Below are 19,395 nucleotides of genomic sequence, written 5' to 3' on the forward strand. Positions count from 1 at the left end.
CTTTTTAAGGCTATTTTCAAGATCCTTACAGTAGGAAAAAATTTTCTTGTCTTTCACAACAGTCAGAGGCAGCTTCACTGCTGGTGTCTGGTAGGCAAATTTGTCTCTACTAAAGACTCTGACATTTCATTAATGTACACCAGGTTTGAATGTGGCTGAGGTAATCAATTCTGACAAGATCCAGACGTATACAGAAAGATGCATGCTGACTCTCATTTCATTCCAATCTAAAGAGTATTTTTTACTAGTAATAATCCAAATGATTTTACAAACAGTTTGAGAAGTTACCTGTTTTTCATCCCCAAAGGAACTTGGCTCCTGTGGTTATAAGTATTATCAAAATAATGTAAGATCCCAAAATAGGTGCATTTGATTCAAGTTCAAATCTGAAATTGTTTTGTGAAAAAAACGCAATTTTGTAATAAGAGAAAAAAGTTTCTGCATAGCTTTACTAAGTATTCAGCTAATGATTTAATCCACTGTGTGTGTAATACACTCATACGTGTGTAAGTGTATTGGGTTTGCATGGCAAGATTTTGATAGATCTCACTGCTTAAGTGAGATGCTGCCAGAAGATTCCCCTCTTTCTCCCATGTTCAATGCCAGATACTCCAAAATGGACATGCTTCTGGCCAAAGTTGAGCCCATTACTGGTGATGGTAGAGCTTCTGGGACAGCAGATTTAAGAAGAGGAAAGAAGATAATGCACAGGAATAATTTCAGACAGGGTACAAGTGAGTGAGAATGTGTGAGCAGCACAACTCTGCACCCAGGTCAGCAAAGAAGGAAGTGGAGGAGGTGTTCCAGGCACCAGAGCAGAGACTCCTCTGCAGCTGGTAAGGAAGACCATGGTATGGCCGGATGTCCATGGAGGTCCATGCTGAAGCAGAGATCCACCTACACCCCTGGGTAACTCCGCACTGGAACATACGGATGCATGAAGGAGACTGTGACCCACTGGGAATCCTGTACTGGACCAAGCTCCTGGAAGGACCTGTGGTTCTGTGGAGAGAGGAGTCCAAGCTGTAGCAGGTTTGCTGGCAGGACTTATGACTCCATGGAAGACCCATGCTGGAGCGGTCTGCTCCTGAGGAACTGCACCCCATGGATGGGACCCAAGCTGCAGCAGCTCATGAAGACCTGCAGCCCATGGAAAGGAGTCATGTTGTAGAAAGTTGTGGAGAACTGTCTCCCACGGGAGGAACCCCACAGCGGAGTAGGGGAAGAGTACGAGAAGTCCTCCCCCAAGGAGAAAGGAATGGGAGAAAGGAATGGCAGAGACAATGTGAGGAACTGACCACAGCCCCCATTCCCATCTCCCTGCACCATGTGGGGATAGAGATAGAGAATTTGGGAGAGAGTTGAGCCTAGGAAAAAGGAAGGGATGAGAGAAAGGGGGGTTTAAGATTTTTTTTTTTTTCTGATTATTCTGCTCTGGTTTGATGGGTAATAAATTAATTGCCCAAGTTAAGTCTATTTTGCCCATGATGGCAATTGGTGAGTGATTTCTCCCTGTCCTTATCTTGATCCACAAGCCTTTCCTTTTATCTTCTTTCTTTCCCCTCCACTGCTGAGGAGTGGAGTGATAGGGCAGCTTTGCTGGGCACCAGGCATCCAGCCAGCATCAAACCACCAGAGTAACAGGAGGAAAATGCTTGGTGGTTGTTTGGTTTTGTTTTGGGGGGTTTTTTTGTTTTTTGTTTTTTTAATGCAACTCTGGCCATCTTTGATACATATGTTGCTCCTATTCTATGCCTTTTACATGCCTTTTATATCAACTCTTGTGTACTGCTACTCTGTCACCCTTACAAAATAAAACAATGGGGAAATACGAACTAGTGATCAAAGAAAAGTATGACATAAAACTTTGATATATATACGTCTTTGAAAATCTATCTGAAAAATATTAAATATTTACTTTGTTTTGGTGAAATTCAGTTTTAAGGGCTATATTCCAAAAAACAAAACAAACAAAAAAAAAAGTAAATTAAAATCTCATGGTAACAGATAGACCACAAAGTATCACACAGGATAGGTGTATCCTGACAAGGGTTTGTGAAACACTGGGGAATGCTAGTGCTAAATTCACATTGTGTAAACATTTTGTAATGAATCTGTAAGAGTTTTGTCAGTATTAAAGCATGTAAGCCTGATTTTTAGAGAATTAGCAGGGAACATACTGAGAACAGTTTGTTCATGGCTGTGGAATTCAGTTTCATTGTTTGCAGACCTCAGTTGTGCTCCTTGGTTTCTACCTCATGTTCTGTGAATTCTCCACAAACGTTGCTGATTAAATAAGGAGTATCTGTGAGCTTGCATTTCAGTTTCAAGTCAGGTTTTGAAGTGCATGTGTTTAGCTATCCGTTGTCTCCTTGTGTACTCAACCAGTGCAGAAGTGAAGCTTTATTGTGAAAAGTAAATGTTTGTTTCTGTGCACTATACTTTTGGCATTGAAGGAAAGGCAGTCCTATCTCACTGTTACAATCAGTATGAGTAGGCTTGCACAGGCTGTGGATTTATTTTAATGTTTTTAATCTCTATCTACTAAAGATACATACAATGAAAAATATTACAGAGGTAGCAAGAAACTAACTCTCTTCCTTTCTTCTCTCTGTAGTTTGTTGCTCAGCCCAACTGCCAGCAGCTGCTCGCATCCCGCTGGTACGACGAGTTCCCTGGATGGCGGAGGCGACACTGGGCAGTGAAGATGTTGACATGTGTTGTGATAGGACTCCTTTTCCCAGTCTTCTCTGTGTGCTACCTGATAGCTCCCAAAAGCCCACTGGGGCTGTTCATCAGAAAGCCATTTATCAAATTTATCTGCCATACAGCATCATACTTGACTTTTCTGTTCCTGCTGTTGCTTGCCTCTCAGCACATCGACAGGTCAGACCTCAGCATGCAGGGACCCCCTCCAACCATCGTCGAGTGGATGATTTTACCGTGGGTCCTGGGTAAATGTATTACTAAAGAAAATACAGTGAAAAGTATTTTGAGAACTGTGGTTTTGCCAGGTGTTCCTGAGGCAGGATACAGCAGAGTTCTGTCTTAAATTATTGACCTACCAAAGCAGGCAGATGGTCCAGCTCCTCCAGTGCTTAGCAAGAGTAGTTGACAATGTTGACAAACAGTAGAGTTTGAAAATCCAGAGTGTCACCATCTGATGGATTACAGTGAGGAAAAACAAAAGATATCAAGGATTCCTTCCTGTGATTACTCAGTGCCATGAAACATATATTGTTTTTCTTTTTAATATCTATTTTCTCCAGACCAGAAATTGTTCTGGTTCTTGCGTCTATTTTTTAATCTCCTAATCTACTTTAAAAAAATCCCTTTGTTACAAGAATTATTTTTCATGTAGGGAAATGAGGCATAATACAATTTCTGTAGTGCTTTTACTAACCTTAGTTACCTATAGTATGCTTCTTTCTAAACGACAGATGCACTTATTGCAAATAGTGATGATCAGCATTTTCAAGTGAGTAATTTCATTAAAATATGTGCACAGAGTATTTTTTCAGTGCAAGAACTTGTCACTCAATTCAAACCAAATATCCTATATCAGAAAGAATAAGAAAATTCCGTAGCATTTTTAAAATAGGAAATAAACCCTTACCTGTCTATCCTCATAGTTTAAAATAAAAATTTTGGGCTGGGATTATTGAAAACCTAATTTGTGTGGGCCATGTCATCCTTAAATATGATCCCTTCTTTTGTCTAAAATAAAATTATAGAAGGAGGGACTCAGTAGTCTTGACTGCAAGAATTTAGCTTTGATATATTCATTAAAATTGTCATCACATAGACAGGTACCTGCAAAAACATTTCTGAAACTTTGGTGGGATTTTGATCCATTACTTCTCCCAAAGCTTCTCATTAAGATACTGTATCTTCCATTTTTCCCAAACATGTGGGTTTCTTTAGAGCAATGTAACTGTCAAGGCTTTTGGCCCCATTGATCCTATATCATATACTACACAGTGTTGAATTTGTAATACACTGGTTGGTTGTGCCTGATATTCTGGATAACAATAATTCAGTGGCTTTTCTTCTGCATGTACCTTGGAGGAACACTGTGGGAAGCAGAAAGCAGGTGTACATCTGCTTTTCAATTATAAAAACAAACGTGCGTGACTGAAAAGCCTGTCCACACTTATTTGTCAGATACCTGTCAGAAGGACCTGCCTTCCACAGGTGAACTGCTTTTTGGGATTTCCCCCATGGTAGCACAGCAGTGCTCACCACCAGCCTTCACTGTGAGGTGTGTTTTCCTTGGCTGGGTAAAGCCAAATGTGTTTTTAATATATTAAAGAAAGCCAAAATCGAAGATTATTGCAAAGAAATTATTCAGTCTGGGAGGTTGTCTAGACTGGTACTTCTTATAGACAAGTCAGACTAATTTCTGTAAGCAAGATTCACATTTAAATATTTAAAACAAAATTTCCCCCAGTTAATTTTCCCACTTTTTTACCATCAAAAAATGATAAACTAATATAAAACCTATTGTCTCCTTAGAAATAAATGCTACAATTCTGAGGAGGAGCAGGAGGGTCTTCTGTGCTGTGCCATGCCCAGAGGATATATTAGTATCTTTTCTCTCTGGCCTTCCAAAGTAGCAGGTGGTCAGTATCTATTCAGCTTTCACAGTACCCTGAGGCTAAAGGATAATAAGAACAAATGCACAGCTAACACATATACCTTGACATGCCAAAGTGGATTTTGTCATTAACCTATCTTTTAGTAGAGCTGAAAGAAAGAGGCATAATTTGAGAAGGGCAAGAGCTAGTTTCTGTAGTAAAGGCAATTCAAAAATTTTAGTGACCAACTCCTTTCCAGAAAACACTCAGTGGGAAGAGGAGGAACCTCTAATGCCCTCAACCTCTGACATAGTTGTTTACTTAGGAAGATGTTTAAGTAACTCAGCATCCCAGAACACTTGTTTGAAGAAGCCATTAATCTCGAGAATTATGGTGTTTAAGATTACTATCACTTCTAAAAACAACATTAATATTTTCAGTATAGACTCATATGGCTGGATTATGCCTGTGCTGAACAAACTGTTCATCTGCAAGTACAGGTCAAGTCAAGGGAGCCACTTCCATAAACAAAAGTTTGTGAGCATGGATGAAGATCAATAATTTGACCCTATTGGTTAAATAGCTTCTAGTCAGTCAGTCTAGACTGTGCTGTTCAGAAAAGCCGTGCCTTCCAAAATCTCTTGCATCCAAAATTATGCATTTTGCACACTGATCTCCAGTGTTCCCTAACTAGAAGTTTCCTGTTCCAGTTTCACATTTTCTGTGTTCACCTTTGAGGTTTTGGTTGCTGTAATGCCTTAGCCCAGCCAAATAATGAGGCCTCAGTTTCACCCATCATAATTTAAGGCAATTCATTTGGTACCTGATTTCCTCGTACCACTGAAGGAGGCACACATCTCCACAGGACATTCCAGCTCACAGCATGTGATGAACATGTCAATTTCAGCTTTTTTGTTTGTATATTTAGGTCTTTTTCATGTTTTTGTTTTTCTGTTTGGTTGCTTTTTGTTGAGGGGGTTGTTTTTGTTCATTTTGTTCTGATGGATTTTTGTTTGGTTGGTTTTTTCAGTGGTGGTAGTTGTTTTTCTAAAGGAATGAATCTCAGTCAAGCCCTGCTCTTTTCCTATTCACACACATTAAACTGTAGTCTAGTCATCTTTTAATAAACTTAATATTTTTCTTATGTCCTTATCAATAAGCTAAGGTTTGTTTCCAGGCTGCAATTTAGTTTGTTGTCTCATCTCTTTAAACCATAAAATTATGCAGTAGCCTTAAAGAGAGTAAATGAAGCACTCTTCAGTGGAGACTATATCTGAGGTATATATAGATACTTCTGCATTTTCTGGATGTAAACAAAAACATTTTGTTATTTAAGTCAAAACAAGTGTAGCTCTAGGGTTATAGTTCTTCTCTGAAACCTGCAACACAACCAAGTAAATACTTCTGCAAGAAAGGATATCCTGGAGCAGCAACTACATGTCAAAACTATTAATAGTTTAAACAATAGATTTTTTTTTTTTCGGGTTGTTTTTTTTTTTGTAGTTCAAATAGCTCTGGTTGTAATTTGCATTTTAATGCAATCTCTCTTAATATTCAGAGAGGAAGAAGAGCTCACTGTTGCAGATTTCTCATCGACATGAATTTCAGGACACAAATATTTCATGTAACTTAAGAAGTTTCAAGACTGTCCATAGTAACCTAAGCTCTCCAGTGAGCAAACAGTAATTAGCATTTGCCAACTACTATGTAATAGAAGGCTAAATGTGCATAATTAGCACATAATTAAAAGTGTCACTAGAGTAGGAGGCTCAGAGGAAAAACTTGTATTGGCCTACATTTCCATGGAGACTATCAACTTTACATTTTAAAAGTCTCTTGAGGAAACTTCTGCATTAATTTTGTCTTTACATGATTAGATGATTACACAAGTGGTGCTCCAGTATGTGGTGATTATCTGTGGAACAGTAAGTCAGTGTTACAAGGCTGTCATAACCTTAAGATCTAGTAGTGGAGAAATTTCTCAGTAAGAAGAGCCAGAATCTCCTGTCCTTGCACTTAAACAAATAGGAAACAAGCTTTGGCACATAAAGAAAATTAATTGTCATGTTATTACTGGCTGTTGCTTCACACTACAGAAACATGGGCCTATTTATTGTACTTGAGAATCCATCACCATTGAAAAATGAACAGGAAAATCAAGAATATCATCTTGGGAAAAAAAAACAAGGAGGAACAGCTTTTTCTATCATCATATTCCCCATTCAGTTGCTGTGTCCTCTTAGCATGATAGCAGTGATTCAGAGAGGAAATCCAACAAGACCCTACTTCACCATCTGTGTGCCTTGACTGCAGCTACATGATCCCTGTACTTTTGTCACAGCTGTTTTTCTGCCCTAAACCATGGCCTCAAACCTAACAGTGACTGTACTAAGTATCCCCACAGTGGGCATTTGTGTCACCAGCAAGTGCTATGAAATTCAGAGGAGAAAGGCATCAACCAGAAAAATTTAATGTTCAGTAGTTGTGGTTAAAAAGCTCCCTGCCAGTTTTTCACGGTGACTGTAGCAAAGGAGATTTTTTTTAGAGAAATTATTTGTATGAGTTTTTTGCTCTTTTATGGTCATATTTAAATGTTCATTTTAATTGCATTGTTCAAAAGCCTGCCTGGAGCAGGAATACAGCCTTACTGTATCTCTTGAACAACATGTTCCCCATCCTTTCTGTCAGAATGGTTTATACGATTGGAGTACATGAATCTATAGAGAATGTGGATGTTTGGGAACTGTGCAAAATTGCAAACATTTGTGGTTAGCAAACTGCTGGTGGGATGTATGGGAATGTACAGTCTTGTCAGTCCTGAGCACAATGTGCATCCAAACTGATGGCACAGCAAGACACTTCAGAATAATTGATCATAGAGGGGGCAAGTACAGTGTGCATCATCTTCTAAATTAGGTCAAGAAAGTGTTGTTGTGTAAAAAATTAAACATTTAGTATGAACTGACATGTTTCAGGGAGCAGATATAGAGGGTAATATGGCTGGCAAGATGTAGCAGTACATAACCAATAGTGACATATATAGCACAGAGGAGAAAAACAACCCCAGACAAAGCAGGACACAACTTTTTTTTAAGGAAGGATAATGCACATAATGACCACAAAAGGCCATTAAGTCCAAACTACTGCTAAACACAGGCTAACTGCAAAGACACATCACATTGTTCAGGTTCCTGTACAGTAAGACCTTTAATTTCTTTTAATTTCCCCAGGGATGAATATTTCACAGTCTTTCTCTCCCGGTGCCTGTGTCTAGCAACTGGTAAACTTTTCTCCTGATACTAGTAGCAATATCCCATGCCACAACATCCAACCATTACCTCTCAGCCTTCCAATGTGCACCTCTAGAACAAGTCTGGCTCCAGCTCTGTGGAGCCAGCTATTTCAATAGTGGATGGCAACAGCATTACAGAATCACAGAACGTTCTGAGTTGGAAGGGACCCACAAGGACCGTCTTCTCAGTGAAGGGCCCATACAGGGATCAAACTTAGAGCCCTGGCCATATTAGTACCATACTCTAACCAGCTCAGCTTTGAGACTATTTGCCTCACATTAATGTTTTCTTTAGCCTGAAAAAAATCAGCTCCCTCAACCTCTTCTTATACATCAGGTGGTCCAGATCCCACTTAGCTTGGTGTGCTTCTATTAAGTTCACTTCAACCAAGTTAATACCTCTTCTTTGCTAAGTATTCCAAAACTGGACGTGGTAATTAAATTACTTATTTAAACATCAGGAGAGCCACTTTTTCTCCAGAATGTCTGTATCTTTCCATAATATGACCTTTAACTCAAGTTGAGAGCATTTAAGGTAAATATTTCCTATATAGACTATTTTATTTTATTATTTGCTTGTTGATGATGTTGGCTGATATGTGGCTCTTTGTACTTTAAGACTTGGTCTAGAATGGTCTTGTTATTTCCAAAATGGGAGCCGAAGAAAAATGTTTTGTTTCTATTGTTAAGAAAGGCCTTTTCCTTGGGAATTACTTTTAATGGTGCCTCTGGCCGTGTCATTCCCACTTTTTTACCGGACCTGACACAGGACCCAGCCACTGCACAGTTGTTCCCCTCACAAATAAGCATTTACCCATGGGAAAGCCAGAGATGTGTGTTTGATTTTGCCCGTATTCTCTTGACATAGTTTTACTCTGTTAATAAAATATGCCCCAGAGAGTGGAAGCCCCTGAATTATGCCAGGATGCTTCTTGTTACCTTCATATACCTTCAGCAGAGATCAGTTCATCAGCCCAGGTGTAAAACAGAAGAGCTTTATCAATCCTCATCAATACTCACTGAATTCCCTGGAAGGACTTTCCTTTGCTTCACTGAGCTTTAGGTCATTAGCAGCTTGTCTCACTTCTTGTTTCTGTGAAAAACTCTATATCACATAGCAGAGCAAAGTTGATTTTGTCAGTTAAATGGTTTCACAGCCCAGCAAAAATATGTTCTCCAAGAAACATGCTAAAAGGCAGTTGTTGATCTTGGCATGCAAAGATTGACCCTGAGGAACCTCTTGCTTCCCATCACTTAATGGTAAGGAACAAAAATAGCACAGGGCAACCAATCTTTTGTGGGAAAGGTAAGGCCAAAGTTAGTAAGGGAGCCACAAAACCTTTTGAGCCTAAACATAGTTCAGGATATTGCCTTTTGTATCTCTTTGACAAATTTTAATGTTATTGTTCACAGTGAGACTTTAACCACAATTATAATTATAAACCACAAAAGGCAATGTTATAGAGATGGCATAAATCTTTGTGAATTTCCACAGTTTTTGGAAATTTTTTTTTGCAGTTGCTCAAGTTTCAATACAACATAGGAATTTAGACAGGCTGTGTCTAAGTTTTTTTCTTAGAACCTAAAACATCTCTGAATGGATTTCAGAGGGAAGTTATTTCTTTGCTGTTTGTTTCTTCTGCATGAGACTAAGAGATGTGTTCCTTAAGAGCAAAATAGCTCTAGATAGCTATAAAGGATCAAATAGGACAGAAGCAAAATGTTTTCTAACCAGAAGTTGTCTTCCAGCACTAAAACATACTCTGTTTAACCCAAAACTTTATCCAAAGGAACAGAATTTTTGTAATAGTATTGTGCTGCTGCCCTACTCAAAGTTGTAAAGTTTGCAGTCAAGGTCTTAATTTATGAAAAGAAAAGCAGGTCCACTTTTTTGAAAAGGCATTTCAGAATCTAATATCCAAAGATTTCAAGACTGGAAATACAGCTTCAACATCAAAATCTATAGATAAATATCTAAAATAGAAATTAATCTTATCAGTGTATAATTATTGATGCATCTACACATTAATCATATGCAGTATGTGATATCTGTTACTAAATTCTTAAGGACTTTTTAAAAGTGTTATGGGAACTTTAATGAAAGATGTTATTTTTCTAAGAACATTTTTATTTCAGTGCTTTTTGTTTTCCTAAGATGCATTTTCATTTTGTTGCTTTGAATAAACCTTATTTTACCATATGTGGGGTTTATTTCAGAAGAAACAGCTTTTTTATTAATATTCAGAAATTTTTGCTGCAAAAAAAATGTTTAGGTCACAAATTCATTTTATTTCTCTGAATTCATTTTATCTGATCAATGCTCCTTTCTTGCTTTAGGCAAACTGGACTTCAGTCAAATGGTTGCAATTGATCAGTTTGCATGTATAATAATTCACAATGCTTTATAAAACCTCTCCATGATGTCTGTCATTCCCAGGGCTCTATGTGGTCTGTGGGATTCCTGCCCTGAATTTATCTATTTCATCCCATTAAAACCATAGACATTTATAAAATTTTTCTCTGTCATCTCAGGCTGTTTCAAAATATCCATGCTGTTATTTCAGTTTTACTGCTCCAATATGCAGGTATAAACAATGCAGCAAGTATTTGAAAGTCTTACCCTCAACTTTTTAATTAAAATCTTTGATTAATGAGGTGGAAGAGCTGCATAATGTTTATAATTTCCTTGTAAGTGGCAATAAATGATAACAGCATGGAATGGATAGGTGAGATCTAAGAGGCAGGTGTTAAATCTGACTGGTGTGAAGAGATAGGAAAGACAGAGCAAAGAGGCAAATAAAATCTAGCAAAGAATATCCAGCTACAATAGTGAAATCTGCTCGGAATGGAATTATTTCAGCTAAGTGCAGGCATCTGGAAGTTACACATCTGTTTTAATTAAGCCTGATCCTCCATGGCTTCCTTTTCAGCCAGTGGCAAGACTGACCCACCTGCAGATGACAGGATTATTGCCTTGGAGATTCTTGTTTCCTCCCAGGGAGCTAAAGACGGCTTTTGTTGAACAACTTGTCCCCATCCTGACTGCCTAAAATGCTCTTGCTTTTAGATCTGCTCCCTGCCTTTGGCTGGTTTCTCTTAGCAGTTTTTCCCCAATACCTGTGTGCAGGCTGGCAGTGTCCCCTCTGTTTTGTTGAGATGTCAGCTTTCTTGCTGCTGAAAGTGTAGCTCTGACATGAGCTCTGTCAGCTTGGAGTAATGTTGCTCCTTTGGCAGATTAATAATCAGGCAGTGCCTGGACTCTCTATCTCTTTCCTACCTGTAGAAGTGCCTCTATTAGACAGTCTTGTCACTGCATATCTTCTATCATGTCAGGTTGTGTTGGAAATGCCCTAAAGACTCCTTTCATAATAAAATCAGGTACTATCCAGCTATCTATTAGTCTTCCAAGTAGAAAAGTGTACAAGGTCACAGAGATAATTCTGCTCTGATCTCTGTATGTGTTTTTCTTAAAAAAACCCAACAAATCCAACAAAAAAACCCCCATACATTTTCCAAGTCTTTTCCTGATTCTCCCTTCTCCTGATTCTCTTATCTAATGTAGCCAAAGAAAATTGGCCTTACCTCCAGAGCCTGTGGACGTAAGGGTGGTCTGACTTCTTCCCCCCAGACACTTCCTTCTTGTAAAAAGATACAGTTCTGTTCTACAAAAAATTTCAAGGTCTCTGGCTGCTGTAAATTAAACCTAAAGAGCGCAGCTGGGAATCCCTGAGGTTTGTTGTTCTGAATACTTTCATCATGTAAGCTCACCAGGCCTTAGAGATTTCTTCAGCCTTGCATAAAAGCTCTGGGATTTCAGAGTACACTTTTCTAGGATAGCCCTTCAGGCGCACCTGGGAGGATTTAGAGAACTCTAGAGAGTCCAGTTCTTCCAGCATTCCTTGCTCCAGGTGAGCCCTGCTAAGAATCCCTAGCCAGGGAGACCTGGTGACTGCAAAGACTCTGATCACAGCTGTCATGGTGAGGTTGCCCTGGAATTATGAATTTGAGCAATCAGCCTTAGGACTTGATAGGTACCAAGATTTGCTTTCAAAAATACATGTGTGGGCAGCTCTCCTGAGCATATGTGGGCTGTGTGTCTTTCACAAACATAGAATCCATCTGTCCATCAGTGTAGCGTCGAGTTCTCTGGAGTCACGTGGGATCTCACTAACTGTATTTATATATTGAGTTTGTACTTAGATGCTTTGGCTGGCAAGAAGAGCAAACTATGACATCTCTCTTACAGCCAGAAAAAATATGGGGTTTACAGTTTTCCATTACTATTTGCTTAAAAAGAACATGCATCAGAATGAACATAAAAGCTCTCTTGGACCAAAAAAAGAATTTAGAACCACTGCCTTTACAATATCAAAGTATACTCAGAACTTCCAGCTGTCAAATGACTTCCAAATTGCTGGTAGCTTGGATTAATTGTGTTTCTAATTCAAAATGATCAAGTTTACAACAGCCATATAGTCTCTTCACTATTTTATAATAGGTCAGTATTTCTCTGTTGATGTCAACTTTAAAATTACATTTCATTTTCTGAAGCCCAGGAAGTGCTTGGAAAAACAGTCTGGCTTTTCACTCACAGAACAGATCAACTGCAGCAGCATTAGTCAGCATTTCTTTTTCAATCTGTACATAATCCCATTATATTTCAGGCAGTGCTGCCAAAGCATACAATACTGAGCAACAGTCTTACATAGAACAGCCCCACTGCAGTCTGTGTCAGTTCACATTTTTGGCTGCTTGTGAACCAGAGAACATCTTGGCAGAAGACTTCAATTAACCTAAAGCCTCTTGTTAAAGCATTTATCTTATTTTGCATCCCAACCTGTTACTGCTGTCTTTCCAAAGCGTATTTTAAAGACAATCCTTCACTCTGATGAGTCACAAAAAAGTTTATTTAATTCTATGAATGTGTGTATTGATTTCTGCAAAGCCTTTTTTATTTGGGATCTTCTGTCAATGCAGCTGTTTGCTTTCTGTGCCATGGCAGTCTTGCCAATGTCAAGATCCTGTGACTTTTAAGTGAAAATTTCTTACATGAAAAAGAGCAAGGCACCGTTGTGTGACACCGAGACTTAGGGGCCATATCTGTGTTACACAGACTTCGGCTTGGAGCCTGGAGCCAGCTTTTCTCCTGCAGTGGTGATTTTTATGTGCTATAATGCAGGTGGAGCAGCAGTGATTCAGAGCAGTGTCTGAAATGTGATGGGGATATAGCAGCACACAAAGCAGCTGCTTTTATGACCCGATGATGGCTAGGTCTTAACAAGTTATGCCCAAAAGGCAGTGAAAGAGCAAGCAGGGACAATTTTCAAGTTTGTGGACTGTGTGATGAAGGTTGGAGAGGACTGTGGAAAGAAGGGGGAGGCAGATTTGTCACCGTGTTCATACTGCATGTCACGAGTGACCAGGTCTTTGAAGAGTAAGTGATTAAATCATTTCACTGGCTGAAATGGGCAGGCATGTAGGACCATGCCCAAGTGGCCTTGTGAAGGTGTGCTGCCTTTGTGGTGGCACTTGGGCAGGTAACAGCAGTGCAGCAGGGTGTGCTGTCAGAGGATATTGACCCCATGCAATCATGTTCAGCTGTTCTCTGACTGTTATGCAGCTCAATTGATTGCTTCTTTAAAATAAGTGTTCACTTTCTAACAGGGCTATATTTTCTGGGTTAGTTTTATCTGATACACTACAGATAGAGTTGCAGTCAGCCTGTCTAGGTGGTTGTAGGCAGGGAAGTGGACCTACTCCACTTTCCCGTCTACATGTTCCCAGCAAGGTCCTTCCTCAAACTGTGTTGCACCAGGTCTGCAGAATGCTGAAATGGTGATGGCAGCATGACTGAAAATTAATCTTGTGAAAATAAAGATTGCTGGATCAATCAGATGATTCAGATACTCCTGAGGTGTGTGATTATTGGTGATGACACACAAGATGGGTGTTTGAGGTTTGAGGGTGAAATTAGTGAGGAAGGGGACTTTTCCTTTTGAAAGCACTCAGAATACAAAAAAACTAAGCCAATACACTAGAAAATTAAATTGTAATGACTCAAAAACCTACCTGGCACAACCAGAAGTAGGCCAGAGCTTACTTCATGCAGATCATGTTTGAGAAAAATCACAAGTTTTCCATCCAGTCAACCAGAAGACCCACTGCGACAAAATGTTAAAGTTTAAGGAAAATTAAGCTTATAGTAAGGAAATGCAGAACTCTATAGGCCCCTGCATGAAATCTGTTTATCATTTTCTAAAACAGCAGGTTAAAAAAAGATATGTTGAATTTACTGTAACTCAACATCAGTATGTGAGAGATTGGCATTATTTCTGCCCCTCTAATGAGCAGAAAGTAAGAAATTCCTACAAGAAATAATTTACTGTGAAAAATTAAAAGTTGTAATGGTGTTGTTATCAAAAAATCTCTCTAGATAATAACGTGAAATGTGCATCTAAATGTACTGTGTTGTCTTATTAACATATTATACGGTTATGTGGAGTATCTTCTTCAGAGTAGTTTTAATTTTTATAGCATTAAAGAGTCCCCACACAGTTGTCTCTGAAGCTGTTTAACCAAGTTCATGTCAGACAACTTGCAAGGTTTTCACTTGGATTGAATATTTCTGTTTCACTGTGTCTAGCACAATCTGTGCTCTGCACACCTGAAAACAGTTTCAATTCCTTCATGTCCCGGAGGAAGGTGTCAACAAAAGACTTTCTTCTGGTGATATTACTCTTTCATATGGAAAAGGGAGACTTTAGCTCAGCATTGACAATAACAGTAGAAATTCTCTTCCTTATTGTGTGGGTTCCAATCAAAGTAAATTGTGTTGGATTGACCTGCAGTCATAAATTTTCCAGTCTGAAATACATTGCATCAGTTGCCAAGGACTGAGTTGACACTGGTAGCTTATTTTAACACCCTTTTTATACTTTTTAGGATACAAAGAGAAAGAGATACAATGAGAAGAAAACTAAAGGAATTGTCCTTGTAGAAGCAGATTTTTTTGTGGGGGTTTTATGTGACAAATTAATTCTGGAAATAGCGAAAAAATGAAATTTCACCTATCTAGATGTGTAAATTAGAGCACTTATCCACCTTCCCTTTACACTAGATGTAAGGAGAATCAATCTATCATGAGTTAAGTGTCTAGAATAGTCACAGCCTTTTTTAACTTAATAATCATGCCTAATGAATTATGTTCTATTTACAGGTTTTATCTGGGGTGAAATTAAACAGATGTGGGATGGTGGACTACAGGACTACATTCACGATTGGTGGAACCTCATGGATTTTGTAATGAACTCCTTGTACTTGGCAACAATCTCCTTGAAAATCGTTGCATTTTCAAAGGTAAACTGTAAAAAAAAATCAGCAACATTTTAAAGATAAATTAAATCAGGCTTCTTCAATCTTTCATCTGTGTTTGGAGGTCCTGAGGCTTAGCAATTCAAAAGATGTATGATGTGTTCTGTGAATCTTCTGCAGCAGTGACAGGAAACTAGACAAGTATAAGAACAAACAAAATACTGGGTTTTATGCTTTTTTCTTCTTGGCCTGTACAATCTTTTCTTATTTTGTCCTGAACTGTCATACTGTTAAATTCTTGAGAAATGAAAATTACCTGTAATATTTTATAATTCTTGCATTTTATGTTAATCCTTGATTTTTTAAGTGAGAAATTATTGCCCCTAAGACAATTTTACACGACTTTCAGACAGGTCTACTGCCAAAAGATGTAGTCAAAATTAGTGGTGGGAAATAAAGAGTAAGATTTTAATTTCTTTTTTAAATTTATTGTAAGTGCAACATAAAAATATAAAACGGTCACTTGAGACTGGGTATGTTCATTTTTACATTATTTTCATGGACTTGATGTGAAAGTCTTATATTTCCTCTGTTTTAAGAATCTTCCAGCAGAACAGCCCTTCTTTCCAAAGGCAGAGAACGTGCTGTGTGGACATTTTGTATGTGTTCCACATTAATATATAATAGGAGAGAAATTCCTCATAAAATGAGATATTTTGAGTAGCAAATGCTCTCAAGTGCAAGGAAACCAGATATGAAAGAAAATTAAAGCATTTTTTAGCATTTGTCATAGAATTCTTACCACATCCACGTAGAGATAAGCCCATTTTTCCTGGCCACTGGGATCAGCATTGTACTTCAGCTTTTTCAAGTTCCCTGCTGCAAGCAATAATTTACAATTGCAATACTACTACTCTGTGTGCATGGAAGGAGAGTCTCTCCTTTGCCAAGATACTTTTGACCGGGACAAGGAGAGAGCCATCAAGTAGCCAGTGATGACTTCCTCCTCTCAAACAGCAGCTGTTCTTGCTGCAGCCCTGCCACAGGCATAGAGGAGCTTAGGAACTCTAATTTATATCATCTTGTGTCTGGTCACAAAGGTCCCTGTGTCAGCCAGTCAGGAGCAGGGATGAACAAAGACCCCCGGGTCATGTGTTTGATGTTGACACATCAGCCTTCTTTGACAAAAGGTTTCTGACATGCTGGATCTCTGGCTGCAAACCTTTGAAAGTCTTCTCATTCGAAGAAATTTGGAGCCTGAAAGAGGAAGGTGCTCCAAAGAGTGGTGAACTGTCCTTTAAAAGCTAATGAAATGCCTTTTTACAAACAAAGATGCCTTATAATAAAGTGACTAGAAAATAAATAGTCATTTCACTGTCCCTTGAAACAAAGCACACAGTTCATTTAAAATAGATGTTTCCAAAGCATTGGAGATAGCCAGTTATTCACTTCAGAATAATATTGATTAGAACACATTATATTCCTTTCATCTCGGAAATGGCTTCTGCTTACAGTAGTCAGATTCCAAGGTGACAGTATCTGGGATTATGTGCATCCATTGCTCTTCAAATTAGTGTGTACCTTTAATCATAATGAATACAGTGCTTACAAAAGCTGTGCTAGTCAACTGAAACACATGATGAAGTAATGAACAGAGGAATATAAGTGTGATTTAATACCCTGCCACATTCCTTCAAGTGCCTACAACAGAGTTCCTTGCCAGATGAGATTGAGAGGATGCCAAATGTAACCAGTATATTTTAATGTGAAGCTTTTATTTTCTTTTCCTAAGCATTGTGAGTCAGGTTTTATAAGTTACATCTCTTCTGTCTTTATTGAACCAAATATATAAGGTCAGTTCTTAGATTTATTTTATCTTCTATGGATCAGTTCCAGCCACCCAAGAAAACATTTTAACCAACTCCCTTGAATAAAATTATGAGTGTCTCCATGCTACTCTCCTGTGTGATAAATATTCCCAGAGTAAAATATTGTGTTTATTGCCCATTTAAGGCTCTTACTGATGCAGTAGTTAAGTAGATGGATATTATCTAGAATAGCTGATGGAGTAATATAAAATACACCAAAGCATATCATTTCAGGATGAGAGAACTGCTAAGATAACTCAAAGTAAATTATTTCATTGCCAGAATTCAAATAAAATAAGGACATCTTATAATTTTCAATGGCCTATGGTTTATTGTCTCTGTAAACATGTTGGGCCTTCCTAAATTATGGAGTATACCCATTGAAAATGCTCTCTTCTTCATAAAATATCATAATCTATAATACACTGTCCTATATTTTTTTAAGTACAAGATGACAGATTTTAAGCAATGAATTTGTTTTTTTGGAGGGTTTTTAGATGCACTAAGAAAAAATGGTTCCTTTTATGGTTTTTTGAATATAATTTATTTTGTTTTGATATGTAGTTAAGTGCAGTGCCAACATGTGTGCAGAATCTGCTTGCTTTCTCTTAAATACTTGTTAAACCTGAGCATTGGACCTACTGCTGCTTGTTTCCAATTCTGCTAAAAATCACATACAATCTCATATTGCTGATAGCATGCCTCAGCCACTGATGTGAAGATCTAGTAGAGAAACAAATTCCTATTCAGAGCAAGAACTCTGAAAAGTAGCTAAAGTACATTATTTGTCTCAACATTTACTGGCTTAGTGATCACTGTGTCAGGTCTACTTTTTTTAGGAGTAAATAAGATTATGTATCTCTTCTGCCACCAGTTCTGCAAAAGCTAACATATTCTTACATGTTTGCATTGTAAAATTGTTTTGATAGATATTTTATCAGATCTTAGACAGACTAAATGTCAATTTACACAGGCAGATTAACACCTCTCCACCCCTGAGAAATTATGGACCTTATTCCTCAGTGTAATTACCATTCTAAAGCTCTTTGCTAGACCATCCCCCTGCCCCCTTCCTACTGCTACTTTGAAATTCCACATAATGAATGCAAAGATTGGTACATACATTTTAAAATAGGAAGAGTTCACATTTACATATGACTTTTCAGGAAAGTATTTAAAGTACTTTTCCTGCAATGGATATTATTTAACTTGTCTCTTTGTGACCAGAAACAAGGGGTTATCTTAGGCTGAGGTCCAACAGCTCATTAAACATTCAGGCAGCCTGATCTGCATTTCTATTTGATCTCTTGTGGTGCTTCCAAGAGATCAAGAGTTCATGTCTTTTCTTTCAATGGGAAAACAGTGATCACTCAGCTTTTTTTTTCTCGCAAATGGTTCAGATATTGAATTTGCATTTTAATTCCTTTGAGTAGGGATCAAGGATTATTACCTTGTATTCCCTGGCTGATACCACAAAAGCATCATATATTTACCTTGAAACTCTGCTGTTTATATGCTGCTCTATTTGTTTTCTGCTCTTCTTAATTTTCCATTGATGTGCCATGTAAATTTCCTTCAACCACAGAGCCAGTAATGGGTGTTATTTAATCAAATTAAGTGATGGTTGGTTTTGTTACATGTCAAAAGGTCATGTTTGCATTTCCAGGGGGGACAGAAATTCATCAGGGTCGCCAAGCAGAGGACTGCAGGGTATTAACATCATGATTTACAGCAAACTCAGTGTTGCTATGTTTTCTCTTACCATTTTCCATGCCTTAGAACAATATTAATTTATTTATCCTGTGTAGAACAGAAGGACTTCAATAAACATGACTGGGAGAAAAAATACTTCAAATCTAGGTGGTTTGACTCTAAGATACACTTTTTATTCTTTTTTTACTGTTCCTGGTTTTAGCATACCTAGTCTTTTTGCTGCTCTTCTATATTTTCCTTTTCACATGAAAGCTGCTTTGTTCTCTAGTTTTCTTTTTTAATCTTTCTAGATTCCTTTTCAGCATCCTCTGCTGTGGTTAGTGTAATCAATAGGGGTTTGTTGTTAGAAACCTCTTATAATCATCATTTTCTTTATATTGTTTGCTGTCTTCTTGCAGTTAGTATATTTCACAGACAATTTCCAAACTTATCTCTCAGGCCTTCACCTTTCTCACTTTTTTCTGCCAAGTATTTACAGTCTTTTAAATTATGTTTCTTCAACACTAAAATAACAGCCATCACTCTCTGCTTACAATGGTGACACCTCTTGAATTCTATCCAAACATTCAGGAAGCACTTAGGCCCGGAAAAGGAAGAATCAGTTACACTGAAATATCACAGTTGTGCCTTTGAT

The 19,395-nt window shown here is 38.1% G+C and overlaps 1 protein-coding gene across 3 annotated transcripts in view; it reads left to right on the forward strand.

Annotated features, from left to right (window-relative positions):
* TRPC4 (transient receptor potential cation channel subfamily C member 4) overlaps positions 1 to 19,395 on the forward strand; it is a 132,628-nt gene that overhangs the window by 92,690 nt on the left and 20,543 nt on the right. For 2 of the 3 annotated variants that reach the window (XM_039696648.1, XM_039696647.1), the window contains 2 exons: positions 2,618 to 2,954; positions 15,086 to 15,225. In XM_039696648.1, coding sequence (XP_039552582.1) covers positions 2,618 to 2,954; positions 15,086 to 15,225 — 477 coding nt within the window. Of the gene's footprint in view, positions 1 to 2,617; positions 2,955 to 15,085; positions 15,226 to 19,395 lie in introns of those variants that run through there. The other variant, XM_039696649.1, reaches the window with a different exon arrangement.

Source organism: Passer montanus, unplaced genomic scaffold, assembly GCF_014805655.1.
Source record: "Passer montanus isolate IOZ18808 unplaced genomic scaffold, ASM1480565v1 scaffold99, whole genome shotgun sequence".
Classification (NCBI taxonomy): Eukaryota; Metazoa; Chordata; class Aves; order Passeriformes; family Passeridae; genus Passer; species Passer montanus.